Genomic DNA, 15,460 nt, shown 5'->3' on the forward strand with positions numbered 1-15,460 from the left:
CTATTGTGGGGGCCAGTTAATCAGGAGGTACTGTTAAGGCTGTACTAATTGGGCCTATGGTCCAATCCGAGGACATTAGCTAATCTGAGGATGGCCAGATAAGATTATAAGGGGAACGAAATAAAGAGAAAAGTAGAGATAATATGAGATAAGTCCAACGAATGTCCGAGAAGAAAAGTCATCTCGGAAACAAGAGTTCGAGGTCAGTAAGAGTGCCATATCATCATGGACTTTTTTCGAAATTACATCACAACTAAGAGTTGGACGTTGGACAAGGGGTAAGAAAGGAGAAGGGCAACAAATATCTTCAAAAAGTTGCTGCCTCCGCATTAAATGCCTTCAAACTAACTCTCTGACCGCATTAATGTAGAAGTGATGCTTGAACAGTGATCAAGCAACCTTATAGCTACTAGTTGATGGTTCTGGGAGGTGTTGGATGGAACAGGAAGGAGTTCCCAGAATCTAACCTATACGTGTATGTTAGGGATGATACCAAGATTGTAGTATATAGCATGGAAAGATGAACTAAAAGGGGGCATAAAAAAAAAAGTCAAGCAATTTTTGCAATAAGACTGTGAACTCTTGTAACTTTGTTTATAAACAAGATAATATAATATAAGCTCCTCAAGCTACTCTGAGGACAGATTTTTTTGTCTAACTTGTATTTAATAGCCTTAAATTAGCAAATTTTATAGTTTTTTTTTTCTGGAATAGATCTAGTTCTTTCATCCACGCTCTACAAATTTATTGTTTGGACTTTTTGGACTAAAATCTAATCCTATAGTGAATCCAATCCAATTTGAGTCCTTACATGTACTACTTACCAAAATTTTCCTATGAGAACAAGGAGAGGGCTTTGTTACCCTAGAGTTGTTGAAGACAAGAACATAAGAGTTGTGGAGTGAAGGAGAGATTTCGCGGCCGAACAAGTTAGTTTCAAAGGCTCAATACTACAAAGCCAGGTGTCCAAAAACCAACTCACATATTATAATTTCAGTCCGAGTAAAACACTCAATGAGCCTCTCCTCTAACACCTATATAGTAAAACCCGAGGTTGTCGAATCAATCTCCAACTTGCTCTTTCTCTCTCTCTCTCTCTCCCTGTGCTAGGGTTTCATATTCGCTCTTCAATTCTAGGTTTTTTAGATTCAAATTCTCTCTCTCTCTCTCAAAATTGGTTTCAATTCTTTGCTTCAGTGATTTTCTAGGGTTTCGATTCTTTTTCAATTTTGCTCAATTCGTTGAGTTTTATTCGAGCTAAATTAAAATTAGGGTTTTTTTTTTTTTTTTTTTTTTTTTTGGTTTTTGGTCAAATTTTCAATTTTCCCAATTTTTTTTTGTGAAAGTTTGAGTCTTTTTGTTGGTGAAACAATGCCTCCACGGACTGTGAAGAGGGGTGCGGGATTGGCGGGGCCGAAGAGGACGACGAGAGGCACAAGAGGAGCCCAGAAGGCTCAGGATCCGCCACCGGAAGAGGTGGCTGTTCTTGTTGCGGCGCCGCCGAAAAGAAGCCGGAATTCTTCTGATATCGCTGGAAAGCGTGACTTGTTCGATTCCTTGCCGGACGATCTCATCATTTCCATTCTCCGCAAACTAAGCTCCTCCGCCACTTACCCCTCCGATTTCGCCAATGTTCTCCTCACGTACGTCCTTCTCTTCTTCCTTATGATAAATAAATTCCGACCATTCCACCGGAGTTTCAATCGGAACTGTGGTCTGAATTTCATTTCCGAAATGTGAAAAACATTAAAGACTATTCTAACGTAGTAAAATACCTGATATTGATTGGTTGTTTTTGAATTTTGAATCTGATGTAACTGATTGTTGTATGCAACGAACTTCTTTTACAGGTGCAGGAGGTTAAACGGTTTAGGACTCAATTTCTTAGTACAGATTCGTCAAAGAATCGTCGACAAGATGTAATTTTCCTCTCTCTCTCTTGCTTTTGCTTTTTGTTTTTGTTTTACATATTTATGTTTACGGGTTGTGTTTGGGTCCGAATCTGATCAAATTGGATTTATTCATTAGCTTAATTGATCAAGTTATTGACTTTTTTGGTGGAAATTAGAGAACTTTACAGCAAAATCTTCACTTTTTGATGCCACAAACATTTAAGAATACAGAGTTTAACTGGAAATAAAAAATTCTAGTAATGCTTTGATCAAAGGTTTTCGTGAGTGTAGTAAGGGCTAGGGAGTGCTATGAACATCACATCGCCCTGTTGTGTCAGCTTAGTTATCCTCATGAATTGGAAGAGCGCGAGAACGCCAGAGCTTTAATTATAACTAGTCTTTTTGATATATCACACATATGTGACGATAACGCAGGAGCTCTAAGCTCTAATTATAGCTAGTTCTTTTTGGATATAACAAAGATGTTACTGACGCATCCCCATGTACTCATTTATATATAGTCCAGATTGGCATAGTACATTCTCGATGTCAAACTCAGCATGTGTACATATAACTTCATCAAAATCGTAGGGGTTGTTACCACATATACTCCTTCCTTTAACATGAAACTAGGCCCATCACAACCCATTAATCATGTGAAGGAGTTAATTTCCGTTTCAGATAGTTTATTTTTAAAAGTGTGGCCTGTTTTTATAAGTAAGTTTTTAATTAGCTATACTAAGGTCAAAAAAAGCAATGCTTTTAAAAATTGTTCCTAAACAAGCAAGGGGAAATAAACTCATTAAAATAAGCGGTAACAAACCTGGTACAACTTTATGGGTTGTGTTTGGGTTTGATGGTTTCATTTTCTTTTTCTTTTTTTTGATTCCCCTTACATTCTACTCATTAGCTTAACTGGTCAAGTTATTCATTTTTTTTGAAGGGAATTAGAACCTAACTGCTTAATCTTCAATTTTGATGCCATGCATTCAACAACGTAGAGTTTAACTCAAAAACTAGTTTTGATCTGAAGGGTCATGTTGTAAGACCTCATTAAGATTGTGAGGGTGCTATGCAGTAAGAGTGCAATGAATATAACATTTACATTGAGTACGTAAGTATGGCAGGAGCTCTGATTATAACTAGCTCGTTTGGGATATCACATAGATGTGAGTAATGAATCTGCATTTGGTAGCAATAGTAGCTCCATGTACTACTCATTTGTATTTATATATGTCCAGATAGACCTAATTTATTCTCAACATAAGACTCCAAACATGTCCATACAACTTGCAAAAAATCCTAGGGGTTACCACAAATACTCCTTCCTTTTGAGCGTGCCAATATGGTGGGAGCTCTAATTATTACTAGTCCTTTTGGTTTATCACACAGATGTGACTAATGAATCTCCATTTGCTGACAATATTATCTTCATATTTCATTCTTGATGTTAGACTCAACACACATCCCTACCAAAAAAAAAAAAAAATTCCTAGGGTTACGACAAATACTCCTTCCTTTCACATAAAATTAGGTTCAGCATGTGAAAGAGTAAGTTTCCATTTCGGATAGCTTATTTTTAATAGTGCACCCGTGTTAATATGAAAGGTTTTTTAATAAGCTATAATTAGAAAAAAAGTAAAGCTCTAAAATAATTGTACCTGAACAAGCTGGGGAAATAAACTAGCCAAAATAAGCAGTAAGAAACACACAATTATTACCCTGTTTGGTTAGCCTTAAAAATAGAAATAAGTTAGCTTATTTAATAAGTACAGCTTTTGGAAGCCTCACATTTTCTATGTACAGCTATACTTTCATATAATAAACATTTTAAACAAAATAAGCTACTGAAAAAAAAACTACTATTTCTAAACACAAAGCTCGAGTCTTCATATGCTTAGATTCTCATTGTCTTTTGTTTGACTAACTCTACATTCAACATTTTGAATATTGCATGTAACTGAAATGTTTGGTTTTTAAATATTGCTGTTAGGCCTGTATCTGTGCTCTGGCTTACTGATGGGACTTGTGCTTTCATTCCATATATGAGCTTGATAAAATTGTGTACTTGTAGTAGCTTTTTATACCATAACCAGTATTTTATTGCAGTTCGTTAATTAAAAAAAAAAAAGGAATGGCATAACTGGAAGGATGAAAACAAATATTCAAAATATTGTCGGAAAGGCATGTGGTAAGTGTAGATGATCCTCATATGAAGAAAAATAAAAATCCTTGGAAATTTGACAATGCATCTACTAGTATAAGAATCAGACATGACTTTGAAAGAAAGTATTGTATCATGGGAGTTGGCTACAAGGGCTAATAATGCTATATTGTGAGTTGGAAACAAAGGACTTGAGTGCATCACCCAAATATAGAGCTGGGGGTAGAATTTGTTGTGGAACACTTGAAGATTTCCTTTTTACAATCTTCACTTTCAATGCCACACACATTCAAGAACACAGTTTAACTGAAAAGCTAGTCTGCAGTCTGCCCCGAAGAGTAATGCTTTGAGACCCCCATCAAGATTGTGAGGGCGCTACGTAGTAGAGGTGCAATGAATATCACATTGGAAGAGCGTAAGTATGTGGGAGCTCTAATTGTAACTTGTCCTTTTGGGATATCGCATAGATGTAACACATCCCCATGTGGTGACATTTGTAGCTTACTTTAACATAAGACTAGGTCCAGCACAACCAGTAATCATGTGAAAGACTAAATTTCCATTTCAGATTGCTTACTTTTAAAAGTGCTATCTGTTTTAATTAGTAAGGATTAGCTATACTAAGAAAAAAAAAGTAATGCTCTATAAAATTTTATCTAACAAGCTGGGGGAAATAACTCACCAAAATAAGCTGTAACATACACACACTTGTTACCCTGTTTGGTCAGGTTCAAAAATCGAAATAAGCCAACTTATTCCATAGGTACAGATTTTGAAAGCCTTGCATTTTTCTAAGTACACCTGTACTTTTAAATAATAAACATTTTAAACAAAATAAACTAGTGAAAACAACGAAGCTATTCCAAACACCAAGCTTGAGTCTTTGTATGCTTGGTTTCTCATTTTCTTTCGTTTGACATTTTGAATATTGTGTATGACTGAATTAACGCTTTGTTTGTTTCACTGTAAAATGTTTCAAATGTAAAATTTTTTACAATAAAGTATTTTCTTTTGAAAACATTTTACAGAAAAACATTTTCAAGTGTTTGGTAATTGGTATGACAAAATTTTCCAAGCACAAGCCATCAAAACCGGTGCCTCCTAGCCATCGTCAGTGGCTCTGGTTTATCAGGTTCATATATGGAATGCGTTTTTTGCTTTAACATTTTTGTTAGGCCTGTATTTGTGCTCTGGCTGGTGGGACTTGTGTCTCTCTACTCAATCTAGGATGCATGGACATGGGTGTGGGTACAATTTGGCGACATGAGCAATTTTTGAAAAATTATAACATGAGACGGCAAATAGTACACTGTTACAACACAGTTGCGGCACCCCAAATGAAGTGTCCGTGCTTAGCTACTCATTCCATATATGAGCTTGATAAAGCATGTGCTCGTAGTAGCTTTTCATACCATAAGCAATATTTTACTGCAGTTAATTATTAGAAAAAACTGAGGAAGGGCATAACTGGAAAAAGAAGAGAACAGATATTCAAATTAATGTCAGATAGGCTTGCGGTAAGTGTTGATGATCCTCATATGAAGAAAAATAAAATTTCTCGGAAATATGACAAATGCATCTACAAGTATAAGAATTGGATATGACATTGAAAGCAAATGTTGTATCAAGGGAGTTGACTACAAGAACTAGTAGTGCTATATTAGGAGTTGGAAACAAAACACCTGAATGAATCACCTAAATAAAGAGCTAGGAATACAATTCGTTGAGGAACACTTGGGGGTCTAATATATGGAAAGCAAGGTATCATGTTAGTTGACTAGGAAAACATTTTCTGTTGACAGATTTTCCATAGTGAACCTTGAACAATCAAGTGCTACTGTTAATTTTTTTCAGAGAAAAAAATATTGGGTTTTTGTTCATATTTTTAAAATTTCATGAAATTTTATTTACTTGTCAAAAAAAAAAAAAAAAAAATTCTTGAAATTTCATGTGGTTTCTTTTCACATTTTGTTGCTTTAAGTTCTGCACTGTCAGCATAGTTTAGCAATTTGGGTCTTTTTTCTATAATAGCTTAATTGTGCCTGTATGGTCAGTAACATAATAAGAGTATCTCCTTTTGTGTATAGAATGGAAACTTTGAAGAGGCATCTCCCTGTTTCTGGCCAAGAGGCATTACATGAACTCAGGAAAATTGCTATAAGGTTTGAGGAAAAGATTTGTACTGCTGTCACAAGCCAGTCAGATTATCTACGAAAAATATCTCTGAAAATGCTTACAATGGAACCTAAGTCTCAGAATCCTATAGGCAATGCTTTGCCATAGTAATAAGTCCCCAGATGTAGGTAAGTACATCAAAGAATTATGTGCATGGTTTTATTTACATATTAATCCACCCTGCTTCTCTCTCTGGTGTTGTGCTTTTGACACCGAAATCATTCTTTCATGTATCTTCATGGACTTTATACACGCACGCATACTTCCTTGCATATGTACATATACAGAAACATAGATATATGTTTATATGTGTATGTGTGCAATTTTTTTTCTTCTTGGACATGAATCCGTAATTTCTGTTAAAATGTCTAAAGATGTTATTTTTGTGACATCTTGAAAAGTGATGTTGCCTTTGTTTTTCAATTGAAATATATTTCCATTTTTTTTTCTGTTCCATTGTTTTTTTTTTTGGGGGGGGGGGGGGGGGGGGGATGCGGGGGGCCTGGCTTTAGTCCTTTCGCCTTTGCCCATGGTATAGTATGAGTTTTTATGTATTCTTCGTTCAACTTTTTTTTTTTTTTTTTAATTTATATTTTTAAAATATTTTATTTTTTTATCCTTCTACATTTCATATAGCTTCGTGTCTGTTTTTGTTCTTTCATATGCAATAGGGATGAGTATGCAGCCCCAAGTTCATAATCCAGGGCAATCACTTCCTATTCCATTATCAGCTAATCAGTCTCGCCAACAGATGTTATCTCAAAACATTCAGAATAACATTCCATCTGCTGGAGTTCAAAGCACTGCCAGTTTGCCATCTGCACTGCCTCCTGTCTCTGGTTTAAGTCAGAATCCTTTCCCAAATGTTGTTGGCCAGAATACCAATGTGCAGAATATGCCTGGTTCACAGAACTCAGTAGAAGTGCAATGAATATCACATTGAAACTGCGAAGTATGTGGGAGCTCTAATTGTAACTTGTCCTTTTGGGATATTGTGTAGATGTAAAACATCCCCATGTGGTGACATTAGTAGCTTACTTTAACATAAGACTAGGTCCAGCACAACCAGTAATCATGTGAAAGACTAAGTTTCCATTTCAGATTGCTTACTTTTAAAAGTGCTATCCGTTTTAATTAGTAAGGATTTATTGAGCTATACTAAGAAAAAAGAAAGTAATGCTCTATAAAATTTTATCTAACAAGCTGGGGGAAATAACTCACCAAAATAAGCTGTAACATACACACTTGTTACCTTGTTTGGTTTGGTTCAAAAATGGAAATAAGCCAACTTATTTCATAGGTACAGATTTTGAAAGCCTTTCATTTTTCTGAGTACTCCTGTACTTTTAAATAATAAACATTTTATACAAAATAAACTAGTGAAAAAAAAACGAAGCTATTCTAAACCACCAAGCTTGAGTCTTTATATGCTTGGTTTCTCATCTTCTTTCGTTTGACATTTTGAATATAATGTAGGACTGAATTGACGCTTTGTTTGTTTCACTTTAAAATGTTTCAAATGTAAAATTTTTTACGACAAAGTATTTTCTTTTGAAAACATTTTACAGAAAAACATTTTCAAGTGTTTGGTAATTGGTATGGCAAAATTTTCCAAGCACAAGCTATCAAAACCGGTGCCTCCTAGTGATTGTTGGTGGCTCTGGTTTATCAAGCTCATATATGGAATGTGTTTTTTGCTTTAACATTTCTGTTAGGCCTGTATTTGTGATTTGGCTGGTAGGACCTGTGTCTCTCTACTCATCGAGGATGCATGGACATGGGTGTGGGTACAATATGGCGATATGAGCAATTTTTAAAAAATTATAACATGAGACAACAGATAGGGCACTGTTATGACATAATTATGGCACCCCAAATAAAGGGTCCGTGCTTAGCTACTCATTCCATATATGAGCTTGGTAAAGCATGTGTTCGTAGTAGCTTTTCATAACATAACCAATATTTTACTGCAGTTAATTATTAGAAAAAACTGAGGAAGGGCATAACTGGAAAAAGAAGAGAACAAATATTCAAAGTAATGTCAAAAAGGCTTGTGGGAAGTGTTGATGATCCTCATATGAAGAAAAATAAAATTTCTCGGAAATATGACAAATGCATCTACAAGTATAAGAATTGGATATGACATTCAAAGCAAATGTCGTATCATGGAAAGTTGACTACAAGAACTAGTAGTGCTATATTAGGAGTTGGAAACAAAACACCTGAATGCATCACCCAAATAAAGTGCTAGGAATACAATTCGTTGGGGAACACTTGGGGGTCTAATATATGGAAAAGAATTGACCTTTGCCCTTTTTAAAAAAACAATCCAGTATTTTGCCCAATTTTCCAAACTAATTTGGAAAATGCCCCTCTTTTGAACTCAAAATCGAGTTAAGCCCTATAGAAGCGTTTTTAAGGAGCCTATAGTGACGTTTTAAGGACATATAGTGGCGTTTTGAAACTCGAGCTCCTTGAAATTGAGTTATAGGAAAAAAAAAGAAAAAATATTGCATGAAACTTGACTTCATGGAGATTGAGTTACAAAACGCCATTATAGGCTCCTTAAAACGCCACCATAGGGCTCCATAATTTTTTTTTTTTTTTTTTAATAACTCGATTTTGAGAAAATTGAATTTCAAAAGAGGGGCATTTCCTTAATTAGTTTGGGAAAGGGGACAAAATACTAGATTTTTCTTTTGAAAGGGGCATTTGCCCATTTTCTCCCTAATATATGTAAAGCAAGGTATCAAGTTAGTTGACTAGGAAAACATTTTCTGTTGACAGATTTACCATAGTGAACCTTGAACAATCAGGTGCTACTGTTAATTTTTTTCAGAGAAAAAAATACTGGGTTTTTGTTTATATTAATGTAGCAGCTTGATGAAGACAATAGCATTAATGTAGCAGCTTGATTGAAACAATACTCATGGGTAGTTACACTTTAGCTCCAACAATGAAGGGAAGGGTAGTTAGGTAATTATGGTTGAAGACTCATTTTCTCTCCCTATTTTCTCTTCAATTTGGAGAGATTGTAATTTGGTGGACCCGGGTGAAACTGCCAATTTTCTCTTTAATTTCCACTCCCAACCAAACAAGAGAAAATGAGTTTTCTCCCCACTTTTGTCTCCCTCTTGTTTTCACCTCAACCAAACAAATTGTAAGTCTCACTCCATCCCACTTTAAATATTCACCCCTCCCTCATCCATTTCATCATCAGCTACTAATACCTTTCATCATTTCCAACTTAGGCTAGACTACAAAAATGTTTTTTTCTTTTCCCTAAAAATTGCAGCACACATTTAAGCCTTCATTCACCTCTTAATTGTCCCTTAAGTAAGCCCATTACCCATTTTATTGCTTTATTAGTCTAGGATTTCATTTAATCAAATAGATGTCATGTTTTGCTTTGTGATTATCATGTTTTATATATGGTTTTCTACATGATTACTAGGATTAGTATATTGTTTCCAAATAAAAAACTAGTGTACTAATCACATGATTTTGTTTTATTTCTATGCTTCCATATATGATTATGTGCTTATATATGCAAATACATGCACTATCATGGATTCCTCTTTGGGTATTTTCTAGATCTACATTTTCTAAAGCCTATTTATGTGATTTTCAATATGTATATGATGATTTTCAATATTAGGGTATGCACGGACATTTTTGTTAGGCCTGTACTTGTACTCTGGCTGGTGGGACTTGTGTCTCTTTACTCAATGTAGGATGCATGGACATGGGTGTGGGTACAATATGACGACATGAGCAATTTTTGAAAAATTATAACTTGAGACGGCAGATAGGACACTGTTATGACACGATTACGGCACCCCAAATGAAGTGTCCGTGCTTAGCTACTCATTCCGTATATGAGCTTGATAAAGCATGTGCTTGTAGTAGCTTTTCATACCATAAGCAATATTTTACTGCAGTGAATTATTAGAAAAAACTGAGGAAGGGCATAACTGGAAAAAGAAGAGAACAAATATTCAAATTAATGTCAGATAGGCTTGTGGTAAGTGTCGATGATCCTCATATGAAGAAAAATAAAATTTCTCGGAAATATGACAAATGCATCTACAAGCATAAGAATTGGATATGACATTGAAGCAAATGTCGTATCATGGGAGTTGACTACAAGAACTAATAGTGCTATATTAGGAGTTGGAAACAAAACACTTGAATGCATCACCCAAATAAAGAGCTAGGAATACAATTCGTTGAGGAACACTTGGGGGTCTAATATATGGAAAGCAAGGTATCATGTTAGTTGACTAGGAAAACATTTTCTGTTGACAGATTTTCCATAGTGAACCTTGAACAAGCAAGTGCTACTGTTAATTTTTTTCAGAGAAAAAAATATTGGGTTTTTGTTCATATTTTTAAAATTTCATGAAATTTTATTTACTTATCAAAAAAAAAGATTTCATGAAATTTTATATGGTTTCTTTTCACATTTTGTTGCTTTAAGTTCTGCACTGTCAGCATAGTTTACCAATTTGGGACTTTTTTCTTTCATCGCTTAATTTTGCCTGTATGGTCAGTAACATAATAAGAGTATCTCCCTTTGTGTATAGATTGGAAACTTTGAAAAGGCATCTCCCTGTTTCTGGCCAAAAGGGATTACATGAATTCAGGAAAATTGCTATAAGGCTTGAGGAAGAGACTTATACTGCTGCCACAAGCCAGTCAGATTATCTACGAAAAATATCTCTGAAAATGCTTACAATGGAAACTATGTCTCAGACAGGGCAAGCAAATGGGGCTGATTGGCAAGAGGAGGTCTATCAAAAGGTAATATGCTATTTCTTTTTTTTCTTTTTCTTTTTTTAATTGGATGAAGTTTCACTTATGACATATTCTCATAGGTATTGTGGGAAATGTTTAATTTCGGTGGAGTTGAAATTTGGGCTTAATTGATAATGGTTGCTGACCAACAAGAAATAATTATTTTGAACGATGTAGATATGGAATAAAGGGCAAAGCTTCCAACTTAATAGGATGTGAAGAATTATCTTAGCAGTAGAGAATTTGAACTTCTTGTTCTTTTTAAAAGAAATAATAAATTATTTTCTAACAAAACATCATTGAAGCTTAGATACTCATAAATCTGACATTATTTATTTTATTTTTTTGATAGGTAAGAAAAAATATATACAAAAATATATTCAAAAAATCTGACATTATGATGCATTATTGATGATAAATAGTGTTGCCATATGCAACTGACATTAAACTAGGAACTTAGATGATAATATAGTATACTATATATAGTCACAATCAGCTAAACCAGTCTTATGAGGGCCACATAATAAATCAGTGTATGACTATTCTTCCATATTTTTCTCCAATATGGAACTTCAGTGATAGATATCTGTTTTCTTCAAGAGATTCTCTTATTCTATGCTTGTTTGTTCTTCGTATCATGAATTTTATTTTGCACATTTTGTGGTGCTTGGCAAACCATAGATCTAGTTCAATTTAGTTTTGACCTAAATCTAAAATAAAAACTACTTCAACAATGAACTAGTTTTTGTTTTTATTAGTTTGTTTAAATGATTCATAATTAAATTTTAATCCTTTTATTGAAACCATTAACACTAATATTGGAAATAAAAATGACCAATTAAGGACCACTTCTATATTTTACAAAGTGGGAAAAACACAAAATTTAGTACTTGTTAGCCCACTTCTATGGTTTTACTCTTCATGATTATGCCTAGATGGGGATATCTGCATTGGGTACTACTACTAGTTGTCTAGCGTGTGCCTAACTTGATACAACAACAATAAAGCCTTAGTCCCAAACTTTTTTTTTTTTTTTGTGTGGTTGGGGGGGGGGGGGGGGGTGCTCTAGATCCTTGACAGATTAGTTAGGGTTGACCACATTTTTTTTTTCCTTCTCATTCTATTCTATCTGAAGTTATTCTCTCTGCTATTTCTATAATTGACATGTTATTTTTTATTACTATTACTAATGATTGGTCTTCCTCTACCTTCTTTCGTTCCCTCAACTTGGATCAACTCACTCTTTCTTACTAGTGCATTAATCACTCTCTTCTGAACATGACTAAACCATCTCAAGTGACTTTCCTTAATCTTTTAATCAATAGAGGCTACCCCTACCTTTAAGTGGATTTCCTCATTTCAAACCCTATTTTTCACTTATCCATCTGAACATTCTCATTTCAATTTCAATCATTTAATAGATATGTTGCCTCTTTATAGCCCAACATTTGGTACTGTAGAGCATTGCTGGTCATATATATTTTTGTAAGTATAACTTTCACTGGTGACTGAACCTATGAAGGCTTGATAAGGAAGTGTTTTTAATAGTTGTTTATTGTGTATTTGAAACCTAGTCTTAGTAGTTTTAGGCAGGAAAAAAAATTCTAGATCATCTTGTTCAATCTGGTGTTTTGCAGAAAAGATATGCTATAGTGCTTGAGAGATTAAAATTTCCTGTTTACAAAGGGGATAGGTTGCTTTTGAGTTCTTTTCATGGCTATCTTCAACTCCTAGATTGAAATTTCACCTTTTTGTATGCCCTTAAGCTGCTGGCTGAACATTTGTACATGGGTTGCACAGCCTTTATTTGTTATTTATTAAATATTCATAAAAATTTGTATATATATATATATATATATAGGTAGGGGGGAGAGAGAGAGAGAGAATCTGTATTTTAATCGTGAGATGATATTTTTTATTCATATTTTTTTTTAGTTGTGTAGCAGATTGAGTTATTTTACTACATACTTGATTTGACAAATAGTGATTTTGGTGCATTGGAGAGAATATGGTCAGAGTGGGGCTTAGGCAATGATATAAAAGCACTCCTCTATCATTTGGAATTTAGTTGTGTTGTGTTTGATGTGGTGTATTTGGAAGGAACACAATTGGCGGACTTTTGAGGATTTGGACATATCCAATGACAAGTTGCTTGCTCTTTTTACTGGTTCTCTTCATGATTGTTCTAGGGCTTGGGGACTCACATCTAGTGATTCTCTCACATTGTTCCTTAGTTCTCTTTTTCTTTGTAATTAGTTTCCTTCTTTGTTTTTTGAATTTCTCTTGTTTTGCTTTGTGCCTTTTTTGAATATACATATTTCATACCTATCAAAAAAAAAAAAAAAACTTGCTTTTGGGTGCTAAGATTTATATTAAAAAAAAATGTTTCACATGAGTAATTAAATAGATTATAGGAAAAATCTCTACAGCCATTATCCTGAGCCAAAAATAATATAAAAGCAAGGCTTGAGAGTAATTTGTAGAAAATTAGTATTTTATTAATTGTAATATGGTTTATCTAGCAAGTAGTTAGTCTGGTGAAGTTCCTATTAGGAAAGATGGTCAACATGAAGTAAAAGGGGAACCACCCATATGTTGAGTAGAAATAAAAAGGAATTCAAGATAGAAGATGAAATCTTGGTCAAATGTAGTGAGTTTTATCCATCAACTAGGCTGTCTGGTGTACTTATCAAGAAAGATGTGGGGTGCATCAGCATAGAGAAGAACCAGGAATTCTTGTTTGTGCATGAGTGGACATGTGTATTTATTTATTTCATATCAAAGTTCATTAAAAGGAAATATTTTAAGAAAAACTTTGTACATGAGGTCAAAGAAAAAGATGATTATTGTAGTGCAGCTGAACGTGGTTTAGGATCCATAAATATAGGCATATTTGTCTCCTGAAATTAAGATTGAATAGCACTTGTGGATGATGGATGGATGTTATCAATTTAAGACTCCTTTTGTTCCCCCCCTCTTTTTTTCTTTTCTTTTCTTTATTAAATTTCATCTGGAATATATTTGTACATTACAATGACAGCTTCATATTTGTATTGTTATAAAATCCACTGGTTGAAACGTTAACTGAAGCTTGTGTAAAACCCTATACAAACTCATGCTTTAACGGATATGTATAACCTTCCCCCAAGGGGAAGCATGCATTAGTGCACTGATAATAAGGAAATAAATAAAGGCTTCTGAAGAAATGAAGAGTTTGATAATCTGTCCTGCTAATTTCTTTTTGCAGATCAAAACCATGAAGGACTTGTACTTGCCTGAAATAAGTGAAATGTACCAGAAAATTGCTGCTAAATTGCAGCAGGTATGTTGTGCTTCAAAAATTCCTTGTGCAATTCATCGTCTAAGTTTACTCATTATTCAGCCTATCACATGATAGTTTTGGTATTAATGGCATCCTTCTGGAGAGATGGATATGTGGTTGAAAGTAGTGGCGGCTGTCCTCATGGGGCGGTTAATACACCTGTGCTTAGAAACACCCCGCTGTTTACTGTATAGGAACAAATTAAAAATAACTTGATTATGTTTTGTAACTTGATCTTCGTCCTTTACTAGAATTCTTGTTCTTATAATTATTTTTATTTTTTTTGTTCTCCAGCATGATTCTCTTCCACAACAATCAAAGTCAGATCAGCTTGAGAAGTTGAAAGTATTTAAGACTATGTTGGAGCGTATTATAACATTCTTACAGGTTTCCAAAAATAATATATCACCTGGTTACAAGGAGAAGTTGGGGTCATATGTGAAGCAGATCGTAAATTTTATTAAAATCAAATCTAATTATTAACACAAATCGGCCTAAGAAGCCTGCACTGCAGCAAGGACAGCTTCCTGTGCCTCATATGCAAACCATGCAACAGCCACCTCAACTTGCTCAAATTGAGTCTCATGAAAATCAAATGAACCCTCAGTTGCAATCAATGAACTTACAAGGTTCTGTTCCAACAATGCCACAGAATTCTATGGCAAGCCTGCAGCACAATTCTGTCTTTAGATGTATGATGATTAGGGCTTGTGATGTGATAAAGTATGCTAGATGAATGATAGGTTGTTTGAGACGCATGATTAGATGTATGGTTGGCTTTGTTTGTAAGCATGATAGCTGTATGGTTATGGATGTTTGATATTAGGTTGATTGTTAGATGTATGCTAGTGTATGTGTGAGTTAGATACAAGTATTGAGTGTGTCTTTAATAGGGTTAAGACATAAGACACAATGATGGAAAGCTAACCTTAAGGATAAGCGGTTTTGGGTACTTAACACCTTCCCAAAACCGTACCTTAACTTCGAACCCATATCTTTGGTAGTAAGATCAAAAAGTTCTTCCTCAAAAGGACGTTATATATGTGGTTTTTAGGCCATTGCAAAAACTAGATAGCGACTCCTAAAGCAACGACCTCCTTGCGTCCACAC

The 15,460-nt window shown here is 34.5% G+C and overlaps 1 protein-coding gene and 1 long non-coding RNA gene across 2 annotated transcripts; both read left to right on the forward strand.

Moving 5' to 3' along the window:
- The first annotated feature begins 1,004 nt into the window (after positions 1-1,004).
- LOC126728106 (mediator of RNA polymerase II transcription subunit 15a-like) lies at positions 1,005-14,994 on the forward strand. Its single transcript, XM_050433977.1, has 7 exons — positions 1,005-1,643; positions 1,851-1,919; positions 6,144-6,338; positions 6,868-7,155; positions 10,818-11,034; positions 14,276-14,350; positions 14,645-14,994. Exons 1-7 carry the CDS (start codon positions 1,372-1,374, stop codon positions 14,831-14,833), a joined length of 1,305 nt encoding a protein of 434 aa, XP_050289934.1. The 5' UTR covers positions 1,005-1,371; the 3' UTR covers positions 14,834-14,994.
- Positions 6,722-7,368, forward strand: LOC126725798 (uncharacterized). The gene is made up of 2 exons (XR_007655602.1): positions 6,722-6,763; positions 6,903-7,368. It is a non-coding gene; the product is annotated as an uncharacterized LOC126725798 (long non-coding RNA).
- Positions 14,995-15,460: the final 466 nt, after the last annotated feature.

The sequence above is a fragment of the Quercus robur genome, chromosome 5 (assembly GCF_932294415.1).
Source record: "Quercus robur chromosome 5, dhQueRobu3.1, whole genome shotgun sequence".
Lineage (NCBI taxonomy): Eukaryota > Viridiplantae > Streptophyta > Magnoliopsida > Fagales > Fagaceae > Quercus > Quercus robur.

What these genes read in the sequence shown, in the direction of transcription:
- LOC126728106 (XM_050433977.1), top strand. Translation starts at nt 1,372, where the DNA reads ATGCCTCCACGGACTGTGAAGAGGGGTGCGGGATTGGCGGGGCCGAAG. An exon ending in ATAGGCAATGCTTTGCCATA is followed by an intron (nt 6,339 to 6,867) that starts GTAATAAGTCCC and finishes CATTTCATATAG; the next exon opens with CTTCGTGTCTGTTTTTGTTC. An exon ending in TTGCTGCTAAATTGCAGCAG is followed by an intron (nt 14,351 to 14,644) that starts GTATGTTGTGCT and finishes TTTGTTCTCCAG; the next exon opens with CATGATTCTCTTCCACAACA.